The sequence below is a fragment of the Otolemur garnettii genome, unplaced genomic scaffold, assembly GCF_000181295.1.
Source record: "Otolemur garnettii isolate 467f Iridium unplaced genomic scaffold, OtoGar3 scaffold00026, whole genome shotgun sequence".
NCBI lineage: Eukaryota > Metazoa > Chordata > Mammalia > Primates > Galagidae > Otolemur > Otolemur garnettii.
Window position 1 is genome coordinate 3,183,030 of NW_003852421.1, and position 23,346 is coordinate 3,206,375.

Consider the following 23,346-nt stretch of genomic DNA (forward strand, 5'->3'; position numbering starts at 1 on the left):
ACAGCCACTGTTCACTGCTATGGGCAGGTGCCTCCTGTCCCTCTTCCTGTCCCTCTTCCCGTCTGTCAGTTGAGCTCCTCTTCCTGTCCCCATCCACCTGGAGCTTGAGAGGCTCAGGTTCAAAGAGAGTGAGGGAAGGTTGAAGCACTTTCCTAGAATTTTGGCCCCACATCCTAGGTAACTCTGGACCTCTGAGCCATTGTGCTTTTACTGCTTTAGCTCCCGTCTCCAAGTCCCGTTGATACGATTTATCTGAGGCCTCTCCCTGAGGTCCCTGGTGGAATACTTCAACCTGATGTTTTCTCATCACTCTCCTCTCTCCTTTCCCCTCCTGTATCTTCCCCTCCTCCACGATGGCCCTGAATTTCACAGCTCCAGGAGGTGAAGCAGTGTCCTGGGTCCCCATCCCATCTGTCAGGGTTTTTGGAATCAGGGCCTCCCCCACCTCGACGGTATGGGGTGTGAGGTGCTTTACCCAGGAGCACCTCTTCCCCTGCTTGAATTTAATTTCTCCTTGAGGTTAATGGTGCTAACAGTTTATGAGAGGATGCCTTATCCCTTTTGTCTGATCAAACTTGGCAGACAGAAGCCAGAATTTCCATCTCTCTCACGCTGAGTGCCAGTCACATGGCCCCACCTCTAAATAAGTTTCTTTCAAGAATGACCTTCCTGATTCCTTTGTGGAAACAAGTGCAACACAAAACAACTCTTTATTTAAACTACAACCTCCCTGTCCAGGTCTGCTAACTTGTGGGAATGAGGTATTTCTGATTCTGCCCTTGCAGAATTAAACTGGGCTTTATGTAAACCCAGAAGCTAACTCACAAATAATCCTTCAAATTAAAAAGATAAAAGTTATCAGTTTCCTCCATACATCCAGTTTATTGTCAGTTAAACTCTATTTTCTGCTGTGGTTTGAACACCTCACAACTTGGAAAGGCTCTCTCCTGAGACTGTCTTGGGAACAGGCTGTTGCTTCATAATTAGGTAAGCACACAGGGCTTGCTGCTATGAGGAAGGCTTGGGCTTGAGCTCAAGAAGAAGCCCTGCCCAGCGGCCCCACCAGGGTGGCCAAAGTTGCATCCACCATGCAGCTGGGAGAGGTCTTCAGGGGCTGGCACTCGTCTCTAGAGAAGGCCAACCCCAAAGGGCAGCCCTCCTGGTTAGAGCATCTTATATGCTATGCCACTGACTTCACATTTTCACAGGACAGTGGCACCTCTGGAGTAAATCCAGTCCCCACAATGCAGTTTGGCATTTGTTTCTGATTCTGTCTGCAAACCCTGCACATCCTCATCTTTATTCTGCTTCCTATGGCTTCCACCAGTGCCCGCAGTGGGCCTGTGGGCAGTGAGGGGGAAGAACCAAAGAGAGAAGTGATGGTGAAGGCCTTTCTAAACATGGAGGCCTGGTGTTGTGCTCCTTGATGGGCCCTACATGTTTGTGAGTGGGCGAGCCTTGTCTTGGGGTGCTCACTGTGCCATCCACACAGGGCTGATCCGTGAGAAACTGTGAAAGGAGCCAGTTTCTGGCCCTGCCTCTATAGCCAGACTGTCTAGGTTAGAGGCTCTGCCTACTGGTTGTGTGACCTTGGATGAGGTATTTGACCTCTCTTCAGTTTTCTCATCTGCAAAGTGGCAATGTCAGTACGCCCCTTGTGTGGTTGCTGAGGTTGAAAACACAACAATGCCTGTAAAGGGCTTTCACCACAGTGTATAGAATCCAGAAGACACTCAAAAAAGGCCACTTAGAATTCTACACAACAGTTCTGAGCTTTACAAATGGTTCACAGAAAAAGACCCATGAGAAGCAAGGCCTACCCTCACGCTGCCCACCTATAGGACCGCTTAAAATTTAGATTTTATGAAGCTTCGATTTATCTATCACTTTAGAGGAACACTGCTTAGTAGGACCTGTTATAATTGCTTTTACTTATTAAAAGAAGAATGTTCTCCAGAGACTAGGGAAGGACTCCATACCCTGAATAAGGGCTCCTAAGATGTCACCCCCCTATGTGTCTGCTGGAGTCTGGGTTTCTGCTTTCAGGGCAGGATGGTATCTCAGGGGCATGGCCACATATACCCCAGGAGCTCCAGCTGTGGTCCTGAGAAGTAGGAACTACAAACTTCTATACATGTATTTCTTTTACACTCCTATCCACCCCCATCCTCCTCTGCCAAGTCCTTTAAGTCAGTTAGGCAGAAATTTCTGGTGGTAACTGGAGAGGCAATGTTAAAACTATTAAAGAATCGGGCAAAAGCAACATATGGTGCTACAAGTCAGAAAAGTGGTCATCTTGGTGATGGATGAGGGGGTTATTGACTGCATAGGCATGAGGGAACTTTCGGGGGGGGGGTGTGGAAAGCCTCCATTTCTTCATCTGGCTGCTGGTTGCAAGGTATGCACATATACACAAAATCATATCAAGCTGTACATTTTGATCTGTGCCTTCTGCTGTCTGCTGTTATACCTCAGTGAGCAATATTACTGTCCAAAATGCAGGCAGGACCTGATACCAGCAGTTCCCCTGCCTCATATTATGCCTGACCCACTTTATTCTGGAGACACTGCAAGTTCTAAGTGTCTGCAGCCATCACACCTCTTCATCTTCCTCCACGGGTGTGTTTATACCCACAGGTTATATTTATATCTGCAGCCCCATCTATATATTTCAATCTGGAGAGGAGAGAAGAGTGTTATATGTGCATGTCTATATATAGGGTGGTTTGTTTCTTTCAAAGAACAAGAGAATTCTAGCTCTTTTTTTTATTTTTTGAGCAGGACACTCCTCTACACATGTGCACTAACCTTCGGGGACTGGTCAACAGCCTTGCCTTTTTCCCTTGTCTGAGATGAGACGCTAAGACTGACCTTGATGACAACCGTGGGGATTGTCAGCACAGTGGTCTTCTGCTTGGCCAGGACATCCTTGGTCTCATTGATGCGAGCTGTAACAAAGAAGTGCAGGGACGCTTGTTCCAGCAGCTGGCCCATGTACTCGCCGGCTAGGATCGGGACCTCCTCTTTCTTGACTGGCAGGAAGAAAAACAAACAGGCCCAGAATCAAGACCAAGACAGGGTCTGTTTTACTCTCGCCCAAGATTGCCCGTCCTTCCTACGTTAACCCAAAGGCCACCAGGAGCGCAGCAGAGGTGAGGGGCACATGGAGCGATTTGGAGATGAGCTCTCCTGTTTCTAGTGCAAAGAGGGCGTGGCACATTTAATATTCAGCAGAGTCTTACAGAGAAAATGTGCTGGACTTTCTAAACAGTGCTTTTGCTGTTATAAAAGGCAAGCCATGGCAGAGATATTTCAAATGGTGGACCAAGGGGTTTTTAACTGTGGCTTTGATTTAGGTGGGAGTAGTCACCTAAAGACAGGCACAAATGGCACCTGCGGGGTGTTAAAGTATCAAGACCACAATTTCACATGTCATCCCTTTATGGAAAAGGAAACATCTCTCCCAGGCCATGGGCCACATTTGGGCAAAACTCAGTTATCTAAACCGTGTCTTTGTAGCACTCCACGTTTTCTCTCCAGCTTTTTGTACCAACCTGATATCATGATTTTTGTATTTAAGAGAAGGAAGTTGTCGGAAACAGTCCCCATCAAAGGCACTCAGCTATCCCCAAGTCCCTCCTCTACTGGTAATTTAGAAGATCTCTATGCCAAAAGTGTGTTTCCTTAAGACAAGCCAGTGAGGGTGGCATTAGGATGGCTCCCCTTCCATCTCCATCTGGGCTGAGGATGGTGAATTCCAGCTTGTGGCTCTGGCCCACTTTTTCTATCACTCCTATTCCCCACATCGCAGGACTCTAGAGAGCAAAGGACAATTTTTCTGCAACAAGCCCAAGTGTGGCACCCACTGCTACCTGGTCAGAGCCAGGTGCCTGTGCTAAACCCACAGCTGGCAGGTCAGCCAGCAGGTGCATGGGTGACTCACGCACCCATGAGGGACACAGCAAATAGACTGTGAATGCTCACAGAACTGAGCATCTCCACTGCTGCCCTGCCCAGTGTCTGGCTATTAGTGAAAGAAACAGTTCTGGCCAATAGTCTCAGTTCAGAGGATGGTTGACTTTAGCCCACTGTACTGGGCAGGAGTCTGTAAGGAGGATGGAGTGCTGCCTGTGGTCAAAGGTGAGTGTGTAAGGAGTTGTGCCCATCCTCCGTGAGTGGACACTTGCACCTTGACTGGATCTGCAGCATTTTCTCAAGACCTTGAAGACCAAAGAGGCTGGGAAGGTGTCTGCCATGGGCAGTGCCTCAAGTTGCTGTGCCTGTCTTTACAGACGTGCAGGTGCTGTGCCTGTCTCCAGCCTTCAGACTGAAGAGTTCTCAGTCTTGGCAACTCAGCATAATCACTGGGGACTCTCAAAAACCTGCCAGGTGGTATCCCACTTCCAATCAATTAAATTGGAACCTTGGAGGTTGGGGCCAACCAGCAGTTTTTAAAAAGTTTCTCAGCTGAGGGTGGTGCCTGTGGCTCAAAGGAGTAGAGCACTGGCCCCATATGCCGGAGGTGGTGGGTTCAAACCCAGCCCTGGCCAAAAACTGCCCCCCCCCCCGAAAAAAAGCTTCTCAGCTGACTCTGATGGAGAGCTAGGGGTGGGTAGGCTGGCTCTAACCACCCAGGTGGTTCTCCCCACAGCCTGTGGAAAGCCTCAGTTCTGGAGGAAGGAAGTCTCCAGTCTATGCCCCCTCTTGCTCCTGGTGCCATCTGTAGACCTGCAGCACCACAGCAGCTGGAGGACTAGACATGCAGCTTCTCCGACCTCTCCTTGCATCAGGAATCAGGATCTGTATATGGATACGATCCTGGAGGATGCCTGCTGCCGTGTGAGCAGCTCTGAGGGACAGGAGGGTCTAACAATATGAGGGGTGAAGTTAGGGAAGAATTAGGGTGGACTTAGGATGGTTGGGGTCCTGTATCCCTGGGACCCTATCAATCCCTGGCAAACTGGAAAGGTAGGTCATCCTAGAATAGTGGTTGTCAGTGGAGGGCAATTTTGTGCCCTCCCACCCCTGGGATGTTTGGCAATGTGCTGAGACTGAGAATCCCCACCCTGGGCCATGCAGATTATTAGTGGGTATTGGTCCATCTTAGGCAAGCACTCAACAACTGGCTTAGTGTTATTCCACTTAGAGCCAGCTCTGCCTTTTCACATGACCCACTCATATTGTTGTTTTAGGTTCTGAGCCTGGACCCTGCTTCCTCGATGGCTACTCTAGTAATTAATTATCCAGATGAGGGAGGTTCTGGCTCTCCCATGGATACAACCTCAGATGAACACATATGGCTGGATTTTCATGTCCCCAGATCTGGATGGATAGAGTCACAAAGTGGCAGGCCTTGAGGAACACACATTTTTCCTCTTGATGCCTCCAGTAATAATTTTTTAAAAATCACTTTGCTATTTCTAGATGGCTGTGTTTGAGCACTCGGTCTCTTTAGGTTGGTGGGGTGTGCCTGACTTCTCCACAGAGGTTCTTGCTGCCTTTGTGTTCTTGGCATCAGGACCCCTTTCTTCCCCAAGGTAGAACACTCCCTAAATCACAGCACTAAAGAAACCGGGCTGTGTTTCAGAGCCCAAGAGAACAGTGTTCCTGAAATAGAATGTTATGTAAGAGCTGTGTTTTGCCACTGCACAAGAAATTGTTCTAGATAAAGTTTATTAAACGTGGCAAGGGAAAGAGGAATAGATTTTCACTCTATGCGCGGGGGGCTGGGATGCTGCCAGTATCGTTTACGGTGTCTGGGGAAAGCCAAGGGAGACACAGACTGGAGCTGCCTCATCTCTTTTCCAAAAAGAAGAGAAAACTAAATATAGCCAAGTGGAAACGATAGCACCTTTGAAGGTACTGAGAGATTTAAGTTATTCAGATTTTTCCAAGCTGATTCTAGCACCCACATTCCCTTTAATCATCAATCTGGAAAGTATGCCTCCCATTTTGCTTGGAAAACTTTCTTTGCAATTGAGGCATCTAAGAATGCTTGATCGAGGTCTAGAATTATGTGTGTTTTTTCTGCAATATTCTTCAATTTATCCTAGATTGCATTATACAATTTTATTGCACATAGTTAATGCCACCTACCTGCAGGACAGAAGAACAAAGAGTCTCCAGTTCCCTTCAAGTTATTCAGGACAATCCCTCAGGTTGGCTAAGTGGGTGGGAACTGTGTTCCTACTGACTCAAGTGTTGGTCAAGTGGCCTTAGATCAATGACTGAGCTGATGATAAACTTTCTCTTCTAGCCCACTCACTCATACAAGCTCCTTCTTTAGTTGGAGGAGAGAAAGAAGAGGAAGGAGATGGAGAGACAAAAATCCTGTGAAAAGGGAAAAGGGCTGACCCTTAGTGCCCTGTCTAAGGATCTGTGCTGGACTGCAGGTACAATGAGGACACAGAGAAGGTAACTGGTCCACCTGGGGTGACGGTTGTCCTGAACTGGCTCATCATCATTGCCTGAATGGGATTTGGGTTCTAGTATCTGCTCTGTGTCTAATTACTGTATATGGCCTTGAACATATCAACTCATATTTCAAGCCTCAGTTTCCCCCAATATAAACATGTTGGAAGTTACCATTTACTGAAGGCCTGCCCCATGTGCAAAGCATTTCATATATATTATCTCTTTTGGTTTTCTCCACACCCTTTTCCGTGTCTAATGCATCAGCTGCTCAGGTGGATTTTACCTTCAGAACATACCCAGATTTGACCATTTCTCACTACTCCCCTCACTGCCACCACCACCTCTTGGCTGAAGGATTGCAAAAGCATCCTTGCTGGTGTTTAATTTTCAGGCCTTTTCCCCTTTAGTCTCTTCTTAACATATCAGCTGGAATGCTCTTTCAAACCTAAGTTAGATCATGCCCTAAACCCTTTAATGGCTGTGCAGCTCATTTAAAATCAAGGCCCAAGTCCTTATGAGGGCCTGCAGTTCTCTACAATACAGTCTGCACCCACCACTTTCCCCCTTGCACGTTTGCTTTCCATCATAGTGCCTCCCTGCTCCTGGGACACATTAGACATGCTCTGGCCCCAGGACATTTTAACATGTGGTTTCTTCTGGATGGAATGCTTACGTGCTCCCTTCTGTCAGGTTTCTGTTAAATGTCACTCTATTTGAGAGGTTTCCTTGATTACCCCACCTCCACCAACACCTTCTGTCCTCCTTAACCTAGCATTTGTCTATTACCCATATAACCATACTATATCTTCACTTGTTTGATTACTTATTGTTTGGTTCCCCCCCAAGGGACCAGAAACTTCGTAAGGGTAAGGCATTATCTCCAGTGCAAAACAGACTTGCAAGCACTAAATAAAGGTTCAGGGAGACGAATCCTGTGATGTGGGTGGTATTGTTCCCCTTTACAGATGAGGCGAGAGAATTTAGACTGTTTAAGTACCTTGTCCTGGGAAACTTAGCTGGTAGGTGACACAGTCATCCCTCACTACAGAGTCATGTGATTGAAAGCCTGGACTCTCTGAATCACATGTGGCCGCCCACTCCAAGCCACCATGACGTCCTCTTCAGTCCCTTTCCCGGACTCTTCTTTTCTATGGAAACTATCTTTTCTACTCCTAGGCAGAGGAAAACTGTCCAATCTTGCAGTTTGGAAAGAAAATACCACAGTGATTTGTTAATTGTTACTTGAAGTATTAAAGCCAGGGAGATTCACTTCCTTCCAGTTTGAGTAAGTTTCTTAGAATTTGAATTTTTAGGAATACTTTCTCACTTTTCTAAAAATATTTTCTGAAGCTTTAGCAAGTACTGTGGGCTCTAACAGTCACCAGGGCCGGAGAGGTCGAGAACAATTGAGACATGTGGTTTGGTCAGCTAGGGGGTCACATTACTTTTGCTTGGCTCTTGTGAAAATTACTAGAATATCTTTTTGCTCCCTTTTCTTCTCCTTTTCTTAAAGGGCCACATGTCAGGTCAATGGAAACTGGAGCCCTGAGCCTGCAAGTCCTTTCAAAGTTCTCTTTCTAACTTGACACACCCGGCCTGGAGACTAGCTTCTTCCCATTGTCTCATTTTCCCAATCATGTGGCCAACTGTTGCACCCACCAAATGCTAGCACCCCAGGGAATGAGACTGGCTGAAATCATGATCCCCAATGTAAACTGCGGCATGTGAATATCAACCTGCTTAAAATATTCTGAGTTTTTATAGTGATGGCGGACGTGTGCACAGGATGAGGAGGAAGCCCCGTGAGACGTGGCAGAGAACGAAGCCCTCCAGAGACCCCCAGATGGCACATCCTCAAGGATGGGCTCTCTCCCTGGAAATCACGCAGAACATTTTCAAGAAATAATTTGCATGCAGACCTTAGATTGCTCAGTCTTCTAGATGGCAAACAAAGCTCACCATTCCTTTTGGACAGCCCCCAAAGGACATTCTTAAATTGAGAGAGGGGCACAACTAGAGAGCCTGTTTTCTGAGATGAGTCATTTAGATGTGTTATTTATAAACTTTTCTGTATACTCCACTCCCCTTGGGATCTTGTCAAAATGTGGATTTTGATTCTGGAGGTCTGGGGTGGGGCCTGAGATCCTGCATTTCTAACACACTCCTGGTCCACAGACCACACTTTGAGTAGTAAGATGTTAAGTTACACTTAATTCTCAGGACTCACAGGCCTCTCTCCAGGCTTTGAAAATTTTGGCATTCACTTCTACACATCAGAAGTAAAGATGAAAGCTGAGACTCGTCTGGAATAGAGGGTTCGTGCTCCTGAGCTCTGGGAGATAACTTTAACTTGTACAGAAAGCCATTCCCGGCTGTCACCACCTAGCAAGGCACGGAGCCAGAGTACGAGTCCTGGAGAGAACACACCCTCATTAGCTTACAGGACAAGGGCTGCAGCGTCACAGTGAACGTCTCCTTCTTGAACTCCTCCTTTGAGACCCCGGTGTAGAAGACGATGTTGCCTGAGAGATAGGCTGAGATGGTGTAACGGTTGGGGCTGTTGTTCTGGAAGGTAATGGTGAGCTTGAAGTCTTTTCCCAGCACAGCATTTTCCACTTCAAAGTCCATGTCTACGTCAGACCTGGATTTGACGACACCTTCTGTGTTGAGAGGCTTTTTAGCTCCATACATCAGGGCAGTTTCTAGGGCCAATCTCTCTTCTTCTTGACCTAGAAGAGATCCAGAGATAATAACTGGGAAAAAGAATTAGAGTCCACCAAAGAGCAAGTTATATGAATAGACACACTGAGTACTGTACTCCATGGAATGTCTCCATAAGCCTCGCCACCTCTCTGGGAGGCAGATGGCCATCATTATTCCTCTGTTAAATTCTGCAAAGTCAGATTCCCAGAGAACAGGTAACCTGTCTAGGTTGCCGAGTCTGTCGTTGCAGTGCCCTATCTAGAAAAACGGTATGCTAACAGATGTTTCTCCAGTGCGACTATTTCAGGGTTCAGCAGATAAAATTGGCTAAATCTAACTCTTCTCAAACTTCTATGTGAATTTTCTTCCCTTCTTGAGTCCTGGCCATGGGGCAAGGACTTGGAGACTTTTCAACATCCATTGTGGAAATTATTGCCCCTTGCTATTCTGCTACTTGCAATGTAAATCCTCTCCCGTTTGTGCATTTCCAACGAAACTGTCTTCCCCATCCCTTCTTCCACCTGGGCCTGTCCCACTTGCTCTTTGCTGAGCTGAGCTGGCCCTGCCCTTCCCCGCCAACCTCCCACCCCATGCAGAGATTGCAAACCATGAGTGGCCCCAGGACACGGGGGTCTGGCAAGATGTTAACAGACCTCCCATGTCCCAGGGCTCTCAGGGCAGCTGTCCAGAGCCCCTGTTGGTTCTCCAGCTCCATTAGCCTGTCAGAGGTTCTGAGATGAAGCCATACAGCAAGGAAACCTGTTTACTTTTCTTTAACAGAAGGTCTCCCAAACTCATCTAACACCTTATGCAGTTTTTTAAGGGCTATCTATTGGCTTGTGGCGGTGCACCAAAGATCTAGAACCATCTGAGGTGTGTGTGCTATCTTGAGGAAAGTGTCTTGTGTAGGGTTTCTGAGGTGGTCATGATGGGGGTGAAGGGTGGGGAGAAGGAGAAGGAGCTCTAGAAGATTAAAAAAAAAGTAGCCCTGTGTGGAGCTAGGAAGCAGGGAACACAGATAACACATTAGGCTTTGGAGAGAGCTTATGCCTCCAATACTACAAGCAGGGATGGGGGTCCATACAGAGCTTTAGACAAAGCATCTGGCCTTGGGGACAGGGCTGGTGGAGGTGGAGAGGGGTGGTGGCCATTCTGTTTCTATCCTAAATACCTTTGGGTTATCTCTGTGCATTGTAGAGGACAGAGATAAAATTCTTTGGCTTGAAAAAAGAAAGAAAGAAAGAAAGAAAGAAATTCTTTGGCCTGTAAAAACTTTTCATGAGAATGGCTAGCAGGACAAAAAAATAACTTTAAAATAAGAATTCTGCTTTTTATAATTATGTTAATTTTAAAGTATTGTCTTCTATTTTACCTCATTAATGATGAAATGCAATGGCAATTAAGAGGCCAATTAATCACAATAACTACCACTGACTGCTAACTAAGAGCCAGGCCTTGGGATAAGTGCTTTTGTGAATTATCTCACTTAATCCTCATAACAATTCTACAAGGTAGGCACTGTTATTACCATCAGTTTCCTTGTTTGGAAAATAAGGGTCTCTATATCCTAGGGACACTAGATGGCTTACAGGTAATAGATGCATAATCTGAGGAAACGACTCTGCAAAGACAGAGAAAATGCCAGCAGATGTTGCGTACAAATGTGTGTGTGTGTGTGTATTAACAATTTCCCTGATTATCAGGACTGTAGGATGTACCCCAAACGACTAGCCTAGGATAAGCCTTGGCTAGAGAATGTGTTTATAGATCAACAGGAGGGAGAAAACACCGAAGGGAAGGAGAGGCAGGGGTGAGGAAAGTGTAGTGGAATATTTAGTGTAGTGGAATATTTTAGCAAAAATCATCTGGCAAATAGGTCTGTGAGAAAGAGAGCATTAACGATTATCACTTTGGATGGAGGCCAAATGTGCATTTAGGCACAATGCAGGAGGCAAATCCGAGCAGCAGGAATGTGATCAGAGAGGAGCTGCCTTTGGGGAGAGGTGCTGAGCCCGCCCAGGTGAGGGGAAAGGAGAGGGAGGTTTGAGGCAGCTCTGAGCAAGTGCATAGCATATGGCAGGTGGAGGAACCCTCAACTCCCCTCTGGGGAAGCGGCAGGGGCTGCTGCGGGAAGTGCAGGCCCAGAGAGGAGGAAAAAACTGCAGGGTTTTCCCAGAGCCTGGCAGAGTAATTCCTGTTTCTCTACAGTTATGCTCTGTGCTGTGATGTCTTACATAATTCAGGACCATGGGCACAATTTTAGAGCTATGAGAGATTTATCCAAAGCCAGATTTTATTTTCTAAGATTCTTCTGTAGGGATCTCCAGGCACAAAACATCTTCCCATTAACTAGGATGTAATAAGAGAGCCCTTTTATGTTGGATGAAGCCTCTTATTGTTCCGGCCTTAGATCCACTGTCACCTCCTTGGTCCTTCCTCACTTACCCTGTGTAATGTGTGCCCAAACCTTAATCCTCTCTTCTCTCACTGACATAGGCCTTTCCATTCCTCTTCCTTGTCTCAGCACTAATCACTGCGACATTCTCTCTTCCCCTGGAATGCAAGCTCCATAAGAACAGGGACGTGATCTGACTTGTCCACCTCTGTGTCCCCAAGGTCTGGGGGCATAGCCTGCCAAAAGGATCTGAAGGACAGGGGTTAGGAGAAGCAGTTTGCCTTCAGCCAGATGCAAAAACCTTTGTCTTTATTGCAGGCACTAAATAGTCTAGTGTAGGACAATTTATGTTCAGTTAAGCTCACCTGTGAAAGTGCCACCTCAGTGACAATCCATTTGGTCATTTCATGCTATTAGAGCTCCTATAATGTTCCAGGCACAGTGCTGGGCACAGATAAGAAACACAGCTATACTGAAGGAACAGATGAAAAATGATAGTAGTTCAGATTCACTCATCACAGGTGCTGGAACAGAGGTTGGCCAACGGTGCATGGGAAGATGAGGGGGTCAGGGAAAGCTTCTTGGAAGGTTTTTCCTACACAGTAAGGGTAAAGCCAGGGAGGCAGGTGAGAGCTTGGGTTGGAGGAACTGCCAGTGGCTCCCCTGGCAGCTGCAACAATAGCTGTGAAACATAGTCAGGAGATGCAGCCAGTGGGCCAAAAGCCAGCTAACACGAGGCCTTGTGAGTTAGGACTGGAATGCCCAGAGGCAACAGGAAGAGAGCGAGGGCTTATAAACAGCAGTGGGCAAAACAGGCTTGGGTTTATGTTGCAGATAATATCACTTTGGCTGCAAGGCAGGGCTTAGACTAAAGGAAGGGGAGGATGAGCAGGTAAGGTGGAATGGGGAAGCTAGAGAGGTATTTTTCTGGGAGAAAAACAATCACAGCCCAAACTAATGGTAACAGTACACAAAATGGCAGAATAATAGAACTACCAACAATAGTGAAAACTAACTTTTTTTTTTTTGAGACAAAGTCTTACTTTGTCACCCTTGGTCCCTCCAACTCTTGGGCTTAAGTGATACTCTTGTCTCATCCTCCCAAGTAGTTGGGACTACAGATGCCCTCCATAATGCCTGGCTATTTTTAGAGATCAGGTCTTGGTCTTGCTCAGGCTGGTCTTGAACTCCTGACTCAAGCAATGCACCTGCCTTGGTCTCTCAGAGTGCAGGATTATAGGTGTGAGACACTGAAAAGTAACTTTTACTGGACACATGCTATGTATCAGGCACTATGTTAAGATTTCATATACCTGATACTATTTCATTTGGGGGCAGTGATCCTGGAGCTGGAAGGGATGCATTTGATGGGACATTTAGAGGATTTTCTGTTTGGGTCACTTGAAACTTGATACATTTTGGTGGATGGTTCTCTTCACTAGGGGTTCTCTTTACTTATAGACCTGAGATGGGGAGGGAAGTAAGAAACATGGCATTTGGCAAGGTGGGACATTTAGGTAAAGTCTGGGCAGAGACAATCAGCTATGTGGGAAGGTCAGAAAGTAGGGGGGAAGGGTTAGGCCCTAGAATGAAGTAACATTCAGAGGGAAGTTATAGTTTCAGAAGAAGACAGGGAAAAGGGGTCAGGTGGGTGTGGGGGAACCAAGAGAAAGCCGCTCTGTGGAAACAAAGAGAAGGAAGAGAGGATTTCAAAAAGACGGAGTGAGAACAGCACCAGGAAGTGTAGGAAGGTCATGTAAAATGAGGTCTGTGAACCCTTATTCCAGGGACATTCAGGATGTTAGCAACCCTAAGCAGCAAAGCTTCCTATGCTGGTTGCAGGAATCAGGGCACAGGAAGGAGGAAGGTTGCAAGTCCAGTGGCCCTTTCAGGAGGTGAGGAGGAAGGTGTAATGGGGCATGTCTGGTAGGGAATAGAGTGTTGAAAAAGACTTTTGAAAAATTTTCTTTTAATGCAGGACTCACTTGCGGTCACTTCAATGCTCACTGGAAGGAGAAAAGCAAGAAAGAAGGAGAAAAATGCCCAGGACAGAGGAAGTGATTGATGGAGCACGGAGAGAATGAGACGGAGACACCATCGCCAAAGAAGATATATTGCCCCTGGAGAAGTTCTCAGAATGCTAGTTTTCAAAGTTTTATAGTGTCTTAATCATATATTTTGAAAAAAAGTATTAAAGTTAATATTAAGCTTTAGTAAGTTAGAAGTGAAAAATGATCTTTCCATGATTTAATTCATTATAGTATTTAATTCCTAAATCTAGTCATAATTTGCTCCCTATGATTTTACTCATCTTTGTATTTTAGTGTCTGTAGTCAGCATCTGTGGATCAGAGAAATTAACTGAGAGACTAACAGTGGGAATTAGGGTGGTAAGCGCACAGCCATGGTGGCAGATGCCATCCTCCGTCCCTCCCTCCCCCTGTATTCAGCATCTTCAGAACAGCGCTCCACTCAACCACTTCCAAAGTTATCTGAAATGCATATACCACATGGTTAAGGGATTAATTATCCACTAGGGATCAAACTCCAGCCCAGAGGTAGGGTGGGTTGTTTCCTATAACCATCTATATGGACTTAGGGGTTCTTCTGGCCTGACCAGACCCTACTTCTCTCTCCCTGAGTCTTGCCTCTGGCCTGAACCTCAGATGTCTTCCTCATGCAGAGTTGACACATTTTCTTTGTTTTAATATAGAGTTTATCCCTGGCCAAGCCACCAACTCCTGTTTCGTAGATCAGTTTTTGGTCTTACCTTTGTGGCCTCTCATACTGTCTTGTTTTTGATTTGGCCTTTGTGTCACCTTCAAGCTGACAGCTAATGGCAGCTCTGCTCTGTGGTTTCCACGAGGCATCTGGGCACGTGGACAGCTCTGTCACTCTGCTCCTGGCTGCCTATAGTCTCACCTTTGGTTCACTACACTGTCTGGTTAGGACGTCTTCCAAAATAAGAGAGTTCATACCACAGTCTTGCTACCATTACTCGAGCAATTTTTTCCCCAGTTTCACCTACCAATCCTCATTTATCCTTCGGGATGAGTGAGTCCATCACTAACTTCTTCCTCGAGGCCCTCCCTGACTGATGAGTCTGGGCTGGGAGTCCTTCCAGCCACCTGAGCCCTGCAGAACCTATTCACCCTGTGATAGAGCAGTTCTCACCCAGCATGGCCAGGGCCACTTATGCTTTTCTCTCTAGGCAGATGGGAAGGCAGGGCTGTGCATGCCTCTAAATCCACACAGCACTGGATGGGCCAGGTGGGAAGAGCAGCTGTTGAATGGATGCACATATAAATGAGTGAGTGCTGCAGCTAACTTTTCATATGAACTCTCCTTTCCCCTTGCTAACCTTTTTGCTTATAACTCTATAGTAAGAGGGCATTGCTTGTGTGTTTTGTTCTATCATGCTTATATTGTTTTTAATTTCTCTGTTAGGAAAAAGTCAAAAAGGGGAAAAAAAGTTTGCATCTACGTAGTGCAAAGGAAGAAAACCAACAGAAGAGGACAGAGAGCCATTTCAGGAATACAGTAAAAATTCACTAGTTCAGATGCCAAAAAGCTGCAATTTCTTGAGACTGTGCACAAGAGTTGTTAATTCAGCAAGCTTTTTCTTTATAGTGTAAATTGCTTTTGTAAATAAGAGCAAGGAAACTGTCTAAAATATTTAAAACAAATTATGCACTCCTTCGCACTTTAGGAATACCAATGAATATTTAGGTATATGGTAATTACCCGTCATTTAATCCATTCACTAAAATAAATGCTGCTCCTAAGAACCTCTGGCAGTGAATCATTTGCAAAATATATTCTCTGTTCCCCATCAAGACACCCAAAGTTCTCCACCTCCTGGCCACTATTGACCGTGGGCAGCTTTGTCTCCAGCCAGTGGGCATTCTGAGGTGATCCATTTGTTATTAAGGCCTGCAGGAGCTTAAGCACACTGACTGCTTCACACTTCCTAACTTTGTTTATGTTCCCATTGCCTGGAAACTTCTGTCCAGCTTTCTTGAACTGAGGTTGGTGAGTTCTCTTCCTGGACTTTGTCTTTTCTGAAGCTCTTGGTCAGACTGAATATTACTCTTGTTTCCAAGCTCTCTCTGAGTAGTAATCCTATCACTTGTCCTAGGAGAGGAACTGATTCCTGCTCATTGCTGGAATCCCCAGCACCAAACCAATTGCAGACATAGAATAGACAATGTTGAGTGAGGGAATGAAACTTAACACCACCATTTGAAACATCCTGTGCAATAAAAGTTAGCAAGACCCCACCATGATATTATTTCATAAATGAAATTGACCTTCTACCTAATTGGCCTGAATTAGTGAGCTGCATTGTACTATTAATATTGTGTTATCTACTTCATGGGGCTTTCATAATAATTCAAGGGGACAAGATATGTGAAAATAATCTGTAAAGTACTAAACACACGTGAAGTAGTTATTTAAATTTCAATTATTGAACTAAAATTACATTACTTATATAATGTTTTCTAATAGGATTATTTAAAGTTAAGGTTCTTGTAAGAATATATTCTATAGTCTGTTAAATCTATCTTGAAGCCAAGTCATTTCAGAAGCCACACAAAGGGGAATTCTGCTCAAAGCAAACAAACAAAACTACAATGAAGAATGGTGTGTATGATGTGTCTTTCACTCACAAGAGTTTATACTTCTGCTCTTGCTACCAAATGCTGCAAACACCAGGGAATTCTCCAGGACAAATCTCAGAGTGACAGTGATTAAGTACTAAGTGGACTTGAGCAAATAAATCTTCATCCAGTTGTAGTAAATTACCTTCTTGGAATTTGTAAGTATCAGTAATATCCTTCATGCCGTCTCCTTCGATTTCTTTGGTCACAATTAATTTTCCAATGTGGGTGGCATCCACAGTTTCCACCACATGTGTGCCATCTTTCTTAGCTGTGATGTAGACAAGGTCACTGTTGACCTGGAAGCAAGAGAGGAGAGTGTCAGGTGTCATCACATGTCCTTGTCACTAAAATCTTTAACTCGCCTCAGCATAGTCATCTAGAGATCCTGGAGTTGACACACTCCTTTATGCAACAGCATTGAATGTAGGGCTAAACCACTTTTATAAATGTTCTGGAGGGAAATCCAGTTTAGATTCATCATCAATATTTTGAATGGAGAATATTTTTGGACTGGGGGCCATCAGTTGTCTAAATAGCGACTGTTTTTTTTTTTTCCATTAGTCTTCCTATACGTTCCACCTCCTAAGGGAGAGCTGAGAGCATCATGCCCATTCCCTGCTGTGATTTCTTTTCAGCTGGCAGTACCTATGGGACCTACTTCTAGGAAGAAGAGGAAGTTTGGTAGGTGGCTTCTGGGAAAGATTTTTCTCCTTTACAAAAGGAGAGAGGTCCATGGGAGAGTTTGTCCTTCCCTTACTGCTTTCGATGTTTTTAAACAAAGTAAAGTATTCTTGAAGTTTCTGTCATTATCCTGGGACATCATCCTGACAGGTAACACTGCCAACAATTAGAAGATGACAGAGTAGAAAGATGAGAGGCATTTGGGGGCTTGATGATGCTATTAAATGGCTAAGTCAACCTTGGGACCAACTTACTATAGGATTTCTAATATAAGAAAAATAAACCCCCAACTGTTTTAGTGATATTAATTCTTTTACTTGCAGCCAAAAGCATCCTAATTGAAAAGCAATATTGGACTATTCAGGAGGAATTCAGGCAATTTTCTGGTGGTTCAGCAACTAAAATGTGCTATTTGTAGCATTTGGAAACAGCGTCTTGGGGCCATGTTGGCAGATCCCCAAGTTCTTCCAGGGTTCTGCTTTATCATTCTACTTTCAAAAGACAATGTCTAATCTGTGCCTGAAAGCTGATTCCCCCAGAGTCCTTTATTATATTTTTTAGAATCACTTTCTTGGGGATTTCATTTATTATCATGGAAGCAGGTAGGAAACAGAAATGCACTGCTGACAGTCATTGATGTATTTATTAAATGTTTTCAACCTCCTCTCCCAGCCTCAATCCTCCCCCTTTTAAATATGGATGTAATAACTCCTTCCTCATAGGATGATTGGCAGAATTAATTGAAATAAATGCATGTAAATTACTCACCATGATGGCTGGCATAAACAATAAATGTTATTGATAAGAATGTATTATTTAATAATATTGCCAGAGATTGTTCAAGGTTCCAGGGTCCTAATGATATGCAAGATAGATTGGGTCACTACCATTACAGAGTTTATGCTCTAGTAACACTGACTCTTGTGTCAGAATTACTTGCAGAGCTTTTTTTAAAAAACAGATGCCTGATTAAAGAGGTCTTGGGTAAGAGTCTAAGTCTATTATACATTTTAAAAGGTCCCAGATAATTCTACTGGGCACACAGGCCCAAGAACCCCTGCAATAGGGTATAATAAGTACCTGGAAAGAGTAAGTCCAAGCAAGATATTTTGAGAGCCCATGGGGAACCGTGTGTATCTGTGTGTGTGTGTGTGTGTGTGTGTGTGTATGGGAGAGATGGCTAGGAAGTAACAGCTGAGTTGAAACCTAACAGATGCATAGGGGTTAGTCAACTGAGGAATAGAGGGGAGGCAGGCTGGGATAGGCAGAGGGAGTAGCAGGTGCCATGGTGCTGACAAAGGTATCTGGAGGGCACTGGATTAGCTGCAAGTTCTGATCTTGGATGTGAACTTATAGAAAGTCATGGTAACTTCTCTGAACTTCAGTTCCCAATTCTATAAAATGAAAATGACTGGGCTATTCTGCCAATTGCACAGCAATATTTTAGGTCAGAGTGAAATAAGATCTATATGAATGTGACTTGCAAATCTAAAAACTGAGCAAAAACATAATTGTCATTCTTAGGTAAGAGGGAAATCTGGTGATATAGCCCTATCTTTTAAAGTTGAGGTTAAAGAGAGCAACTTTTCCCTCTTTTCTCACAAAATGTTCTGAGTATATATGAAGTCTTACTTCTACTAAGGAGGAGCTAGCCAACATTTATTGAATATCCACCATGTTTCAGGGACATAGTATAGAAGATTAATTTAAACCCTCAACAACAAGCCTGTGAAGTAGTACTATAACCATGTGACAGATGAGGACACCAAGTCTCAGAAGGGAGAAGCAGAGTGATTGCGGTTACATGGCTGGGACCTGATGGAGAAGAAGGCAAACTCAGATGGGCCAAAGCCGTCCCCTCAGCCTGATAGGACATCACCCTGCAGGACCATGAGCACCACCCTGAGGTGGCAAGATGGTTCTGTGCTCGGGTTCAAATTTCTGAAGGTGATAAATGTTGGCCCTGCCCCTCAGCAGAGTAAGCAGAACTCGCTAATATCAGCCACATGTTGTGAAAGGCCAGAATGTGAAACTGAATCAGGACAGGAGAGGACGGAGCAGATACCTGAGGAATATGTGTTATTTGGAGGGGGGGGAAGTTAAGGAACGTTAAGTGCACTGGCTGAGAATTTCAGCATTCCCTCTGGAGGAAACCATGCAAGCACATACATGTACCCTCCTCCACTTACAAATTATAGCAACAACCGATGATAAATGCCCTCTTCATAATAAACCTCACAACAGCTTATGGTTTTCCAAGAAGACCAGCTAAATATGAAAGTGGCTAAATCCTGGGCTCCTCTTGAGTATGGCTTAAAAAATGTATGTAGGCTAAAGTCTCAGGCCAGCCTGATAGCACCATCTCTGGTGGAGAGGGGAGAGGAGAGACACATGTACCAACTGCCCTTTGCATATGTATACTGAGGATCAGGCACAGAGGGAAAGTATTATTTTCAGTTTTAACTCTAGTATAATGATTTTCTATTTTGGATACACAGGAGAATCACTGAGTGGCTTAAATAAGTACCAGTGATAAGCCCCACTCAAGACCAATTGTCCCTCTATAGTAGAACTGCCCTTAAGTGCAAGGTGTGCTGCAAGGAATATTGGACTTAGGCTGTGTGACGGTAAGTTGTAAATCTCTCTGAGCCTACCTTCTCTGCAGGGCACAATGGTAGTTCAATAGTATTGAAAGTCCTATGTTTAGGGCTATTTTTCTCTTCTTTTGGATGGGATGGAATCTTAGTGATCAACTAGTCCTACCCTTACACTTGAAGGGGTTATCGTCATGCCAAACCTGGGCATCCATACATGAAATCTGTTGCTTTCTTTGCAACGCCTCATCCTTGCTTCTCAGACACAGGCACTTCCTACGCAGCCTCTGCCACTATCCCAGACTGGTGGCTCTGAAAAGCTGGGGTGGACAGTTAGCTGCAGGATTGCTCTCTGAAAACTTCTACTTGTGCCATTAGAGTGTGAACACATGTCCACAGCTGGCAGAACTGTGTTCTTCACTGCTGAGGACTGAAACTCACTCTTGCTTTCAGGACCCTGGACAGAGTTTCTTTTGGCTCATTTGTTCCCAAAGGGGATAACCTCAGCTACACGCTCTGCCAAGAAAGAACATGTTGTTCTCTGAGGGCAGATGGGGGCAGTGAACACCCACCTAGGCCAGACGGCCCTCCTGGTGCCAGACTCTGCTCTCATTAGTGAAGATTCAACAGATCCTACTTTAATGGACCTTATATTTTACAAGGGAGAGAAATAATAGACACTAAGGGTAGGAGGAAACAACATGGCAGACAGAAATATTTTAGGTGATGGGAGCAGTGAATAAGAGCTTCTTCAAAGAAGGCAGCAGATCAGAGACATGAGTGCAAGTGGGAACAGGGCACGTGCTCTTCCGCCACAGGAAGGGAGGGTGGTGAGGGGCTTTCTTAGTGAGAGGAACAGTATGTATAAAAGCTCTGAAACGAGAGCATGCATGGATGCTTCTAGAAGAGTAAGAAGTTCAGCATGAATGGAGTGAAATGAGAAAGGGATGAAGTAGCAGGGAAGCCAGCACCAGGTCACACAAAGTCTTGTGAAATTGTATGTTCAGTTTTATTGTAAGGGTGATGAAACTCCACTGGAAGATTTAGGGCAGGGGTATGATGTTCTATATACATTTTAAAGGATAATTCTGGAAGATTTGTGGGCAATGGACAGAAAAGGGGTAAGAGAGGAAGTGAAAGAGGAAGTAAGGAAGTGAGTCAGAGGGAGCTCAGTGCTGTGGAGAGCTCAGAGGGCAACGATGCAGATGGCAGAAGTGGTTAGATTTGTGATATTTTTTGAAGATATTTCTAGCAAGATACATCTAGAAGTTTTAGAAAAGAAGCCAAAATGCTTCCAAAATTTTATTATGCCATTTGAATGAATTATTTTTGATTCAACTAGGAGATGCCAAAAATTGGGCTGCACCTAACAAGTGGCAGCAAAATAAACAAGTTTGAATTGAGAGCACAGAATGTACAGAGAAGCATCTGCACAGGGTGTGTGCAGAGAATCGCTGGCCCAGAGCTGAAGAGGGTGTGGCTTCCGGAGCGGTGGGGTGGTTAATGTGGCCCTGGGTGTGCATAGTCACTGCTAGGGAGAGAGGCTATGAGTGTGCATGTATGAGTGCACACTGTGCATGCATCCAAGTGTGCATGTGTGTGTGTAAGTTTGGGGCAGAGCAGTATGAAGGAGGTAATAGAGCCATTTAGGAGAAATTAAGACAGAAGAGAACCACCTTCACTAAGACAAGGAGAATTGTGCATTGAGAACCCCTGAGTGCTTAGTGAACACAAGGTCCCGTAAGATGACTGCAGACATGTGTCACTGCTCTGCTGTCTCCTCACCTCTTTGGAAGCCTTTGGCTGCCATGAGTAGAGAAGCATAAAGGCAGATGGGCTTTCAGAACTGAAGGAACCACCACAGCAATGAGGGCCTGAGGGGCAAGGGGATTGGAGAAACAGAAGCTTCAAGCTCTGGCAGAAGTTTGAGAAGGTGGAGGGTAAATTTCCAAGATGAGGGAGAGGCAGAGAAGGCAGAGAGGGGCACACCCCTCTTCTGCTGGGTGCTGTTTTCTCTTAACGAGACCAAGGCCCTAGGAAAACTATGCAACAGTCAATGAATGTGATGCTGGCCCGGAAATGAGTAAGGAATGACAAGAAAGCCAGCATGCTGAGAGAAGAGAGGCCGGCTCAGAGGCACACTGCTGGGCAAGGAGGCGGGCCAGGGAAGGGAGCCACAGCCTCACATCTGAGTCACACACAGTGGCGTTAAAGTTTCATTCCATGCAACCCCCACCCTCCATGGGGTCTTACGTTAGGCCCCTTGAGGAAAGATTCCTCATACACTTCTCATCAACTCAAACATCTCTCATAAATGGCTCAGCCTTGGAGCTCAGCCCATGCCAAGGCAACAAATTGTACTCTCCGTCAGACACGCCTCTGCAGTGGGTGAGAAAGGAGTAATTATAATCTGCAGATCCTGATGACATTCATAACACCCCGATCTATATTTAATAATAGCAAAAAGCATTTGCATTAACAGCTATTAGGCAGTTAGCTTGTGGAGGGAGGTCCTCGCTCTCTCCTTCTTTGCAGCAATAAAGCATAATAAAAAGATGAACACAAGGCTTGGAGGATTTTAGAGTGATTTCTCCTTAAGAGGTTCTCGGAGCATCGTAAATTACCAGATGGCTGCCAGAGAGGTTTCTCTAAATCTTCAAATCCCAAAGTGAAATCAAGGGGATAAAAATCCAAGTCCAGTAAGCCTGGTCTCCCAAGTCATCTAGAAACTGCCAGGACAGGCACAGATGAGAGGAAGACTGTCCCTTTCGTGTATTTCAAAATTCCTATTGCATAGCTGTTGGAATACTGACACTTATTTTACTCCCTAAATATTCTCAACCCTGCCTCCTCCGTGCCCTGTTGTTGCTGTTGGTCTAGTTCAGAGCCTTCCCATCTCCTAGGATAGAGTGATGAGCCAGCCCTCTAGCTGGCTTTGCCAGCTTCATGACAACCCCTTCCAATCCATTCTAGACAAGGCTGCCAGCATCCCATTCATGTCCCTACCCAGTGGTGACAACTCTCCCTCACTTATAGGATAAGGGCAAACTTCTCAGGGAATAAGGTCCCCCATGCTGAGTTTCTTCAGCCTTCTGACACCCCCATTGTACCCCTGGTATTCTAGTGAGTCTGCATGACTCCAATACCCAAACATAGCTTTCAGATGCTAACGTCATCCCCTGTGCCTAAAACTCCTGTCCCCTGGCTTCTTTTTAACCTCTTTTGCTTAATCATTCCTCCTTCCCATGTGGTCCCATAGTCCTCTGCCTCTATTACTGAGCTACACTGACACAGGGCATCATCCTTGAGTGTTCTCAGACTTCCCCTTGTCCCCAGACAGTGTCTCGTGGTCTCTGCTGTCCTACTTCAGGTCCTGGCCCCTTTCTCAATCACTGAGTCCATACGCATAAATGCAGGCCATTTATGGTCTGCACAGCCTACCTGATAATTAGCTCTACGGCATTGCTCAGATCGTTGTTCCTTCACTTTTGGTGTGTTTGTGTAACCTGTCACTTCACATCTGGAATCAAATTTCTTAAGAACATGAGCCTCTGGATTCTCCCAACATAGTGCCTAAGATATATCTTACTACTATGTAGTAATCACAACTACAGATTCCTTGTAGCATAGTAAGTAAGGTGTGGTGGTCGCCAGCATGAGCTCCTGTGTCTGCCTGGCTTCAAATCTTAGCACTGCTATTTATTAGCTAGATGATTGTGAAAACATTACTTAACCACTCTTTGTCTCAATTTTCTTTTCTGTAAAATGGGAAGAACTGACTCGGCGCCTATAGCTCAACCGGCTAAGGTGCCAGCCACGTACGCCTAAGGTGGCGGGCTCGAATCCCCAGCCTGGACCCACCAAACAACAATGACTACTGCAACCAAAAAATAGCC

The 23,346-nt window shown here is 45.2% G+C and overlaps 1 protein-coding gene across 1 annotated transcript in view; it reads right to left on the minus strand.

Moving 5' to 3' along the window:
• The window catches only part of F13A1 (coagulation factor XIII A chain), a 149,958-nt gene that overhangs the window by 19,752 nt on the left and 106,860 nt on the right, over window positions 1-23,346 (minus strand). Inside the window, exons 10-12 of the mRNA XM_012804212.2 lie at window positions 16,318-16,471; window positions 8,856-9,143; window positions 2,872-3,032 (exon numbers count right to left, since the gene is read on the minus strand). Coding sequence (XP_012659666.1) covers window positions 2,872-3,032; window positions 8,856-9,143; window positions 16,318-16,471 — 603 coding nt within the window. The remainder of the gene's footprint in view (window positions 1-2,871; window positions 3,033-8,855; window positions 9,144-16,317; window positions 16,472-23,346) is intronic.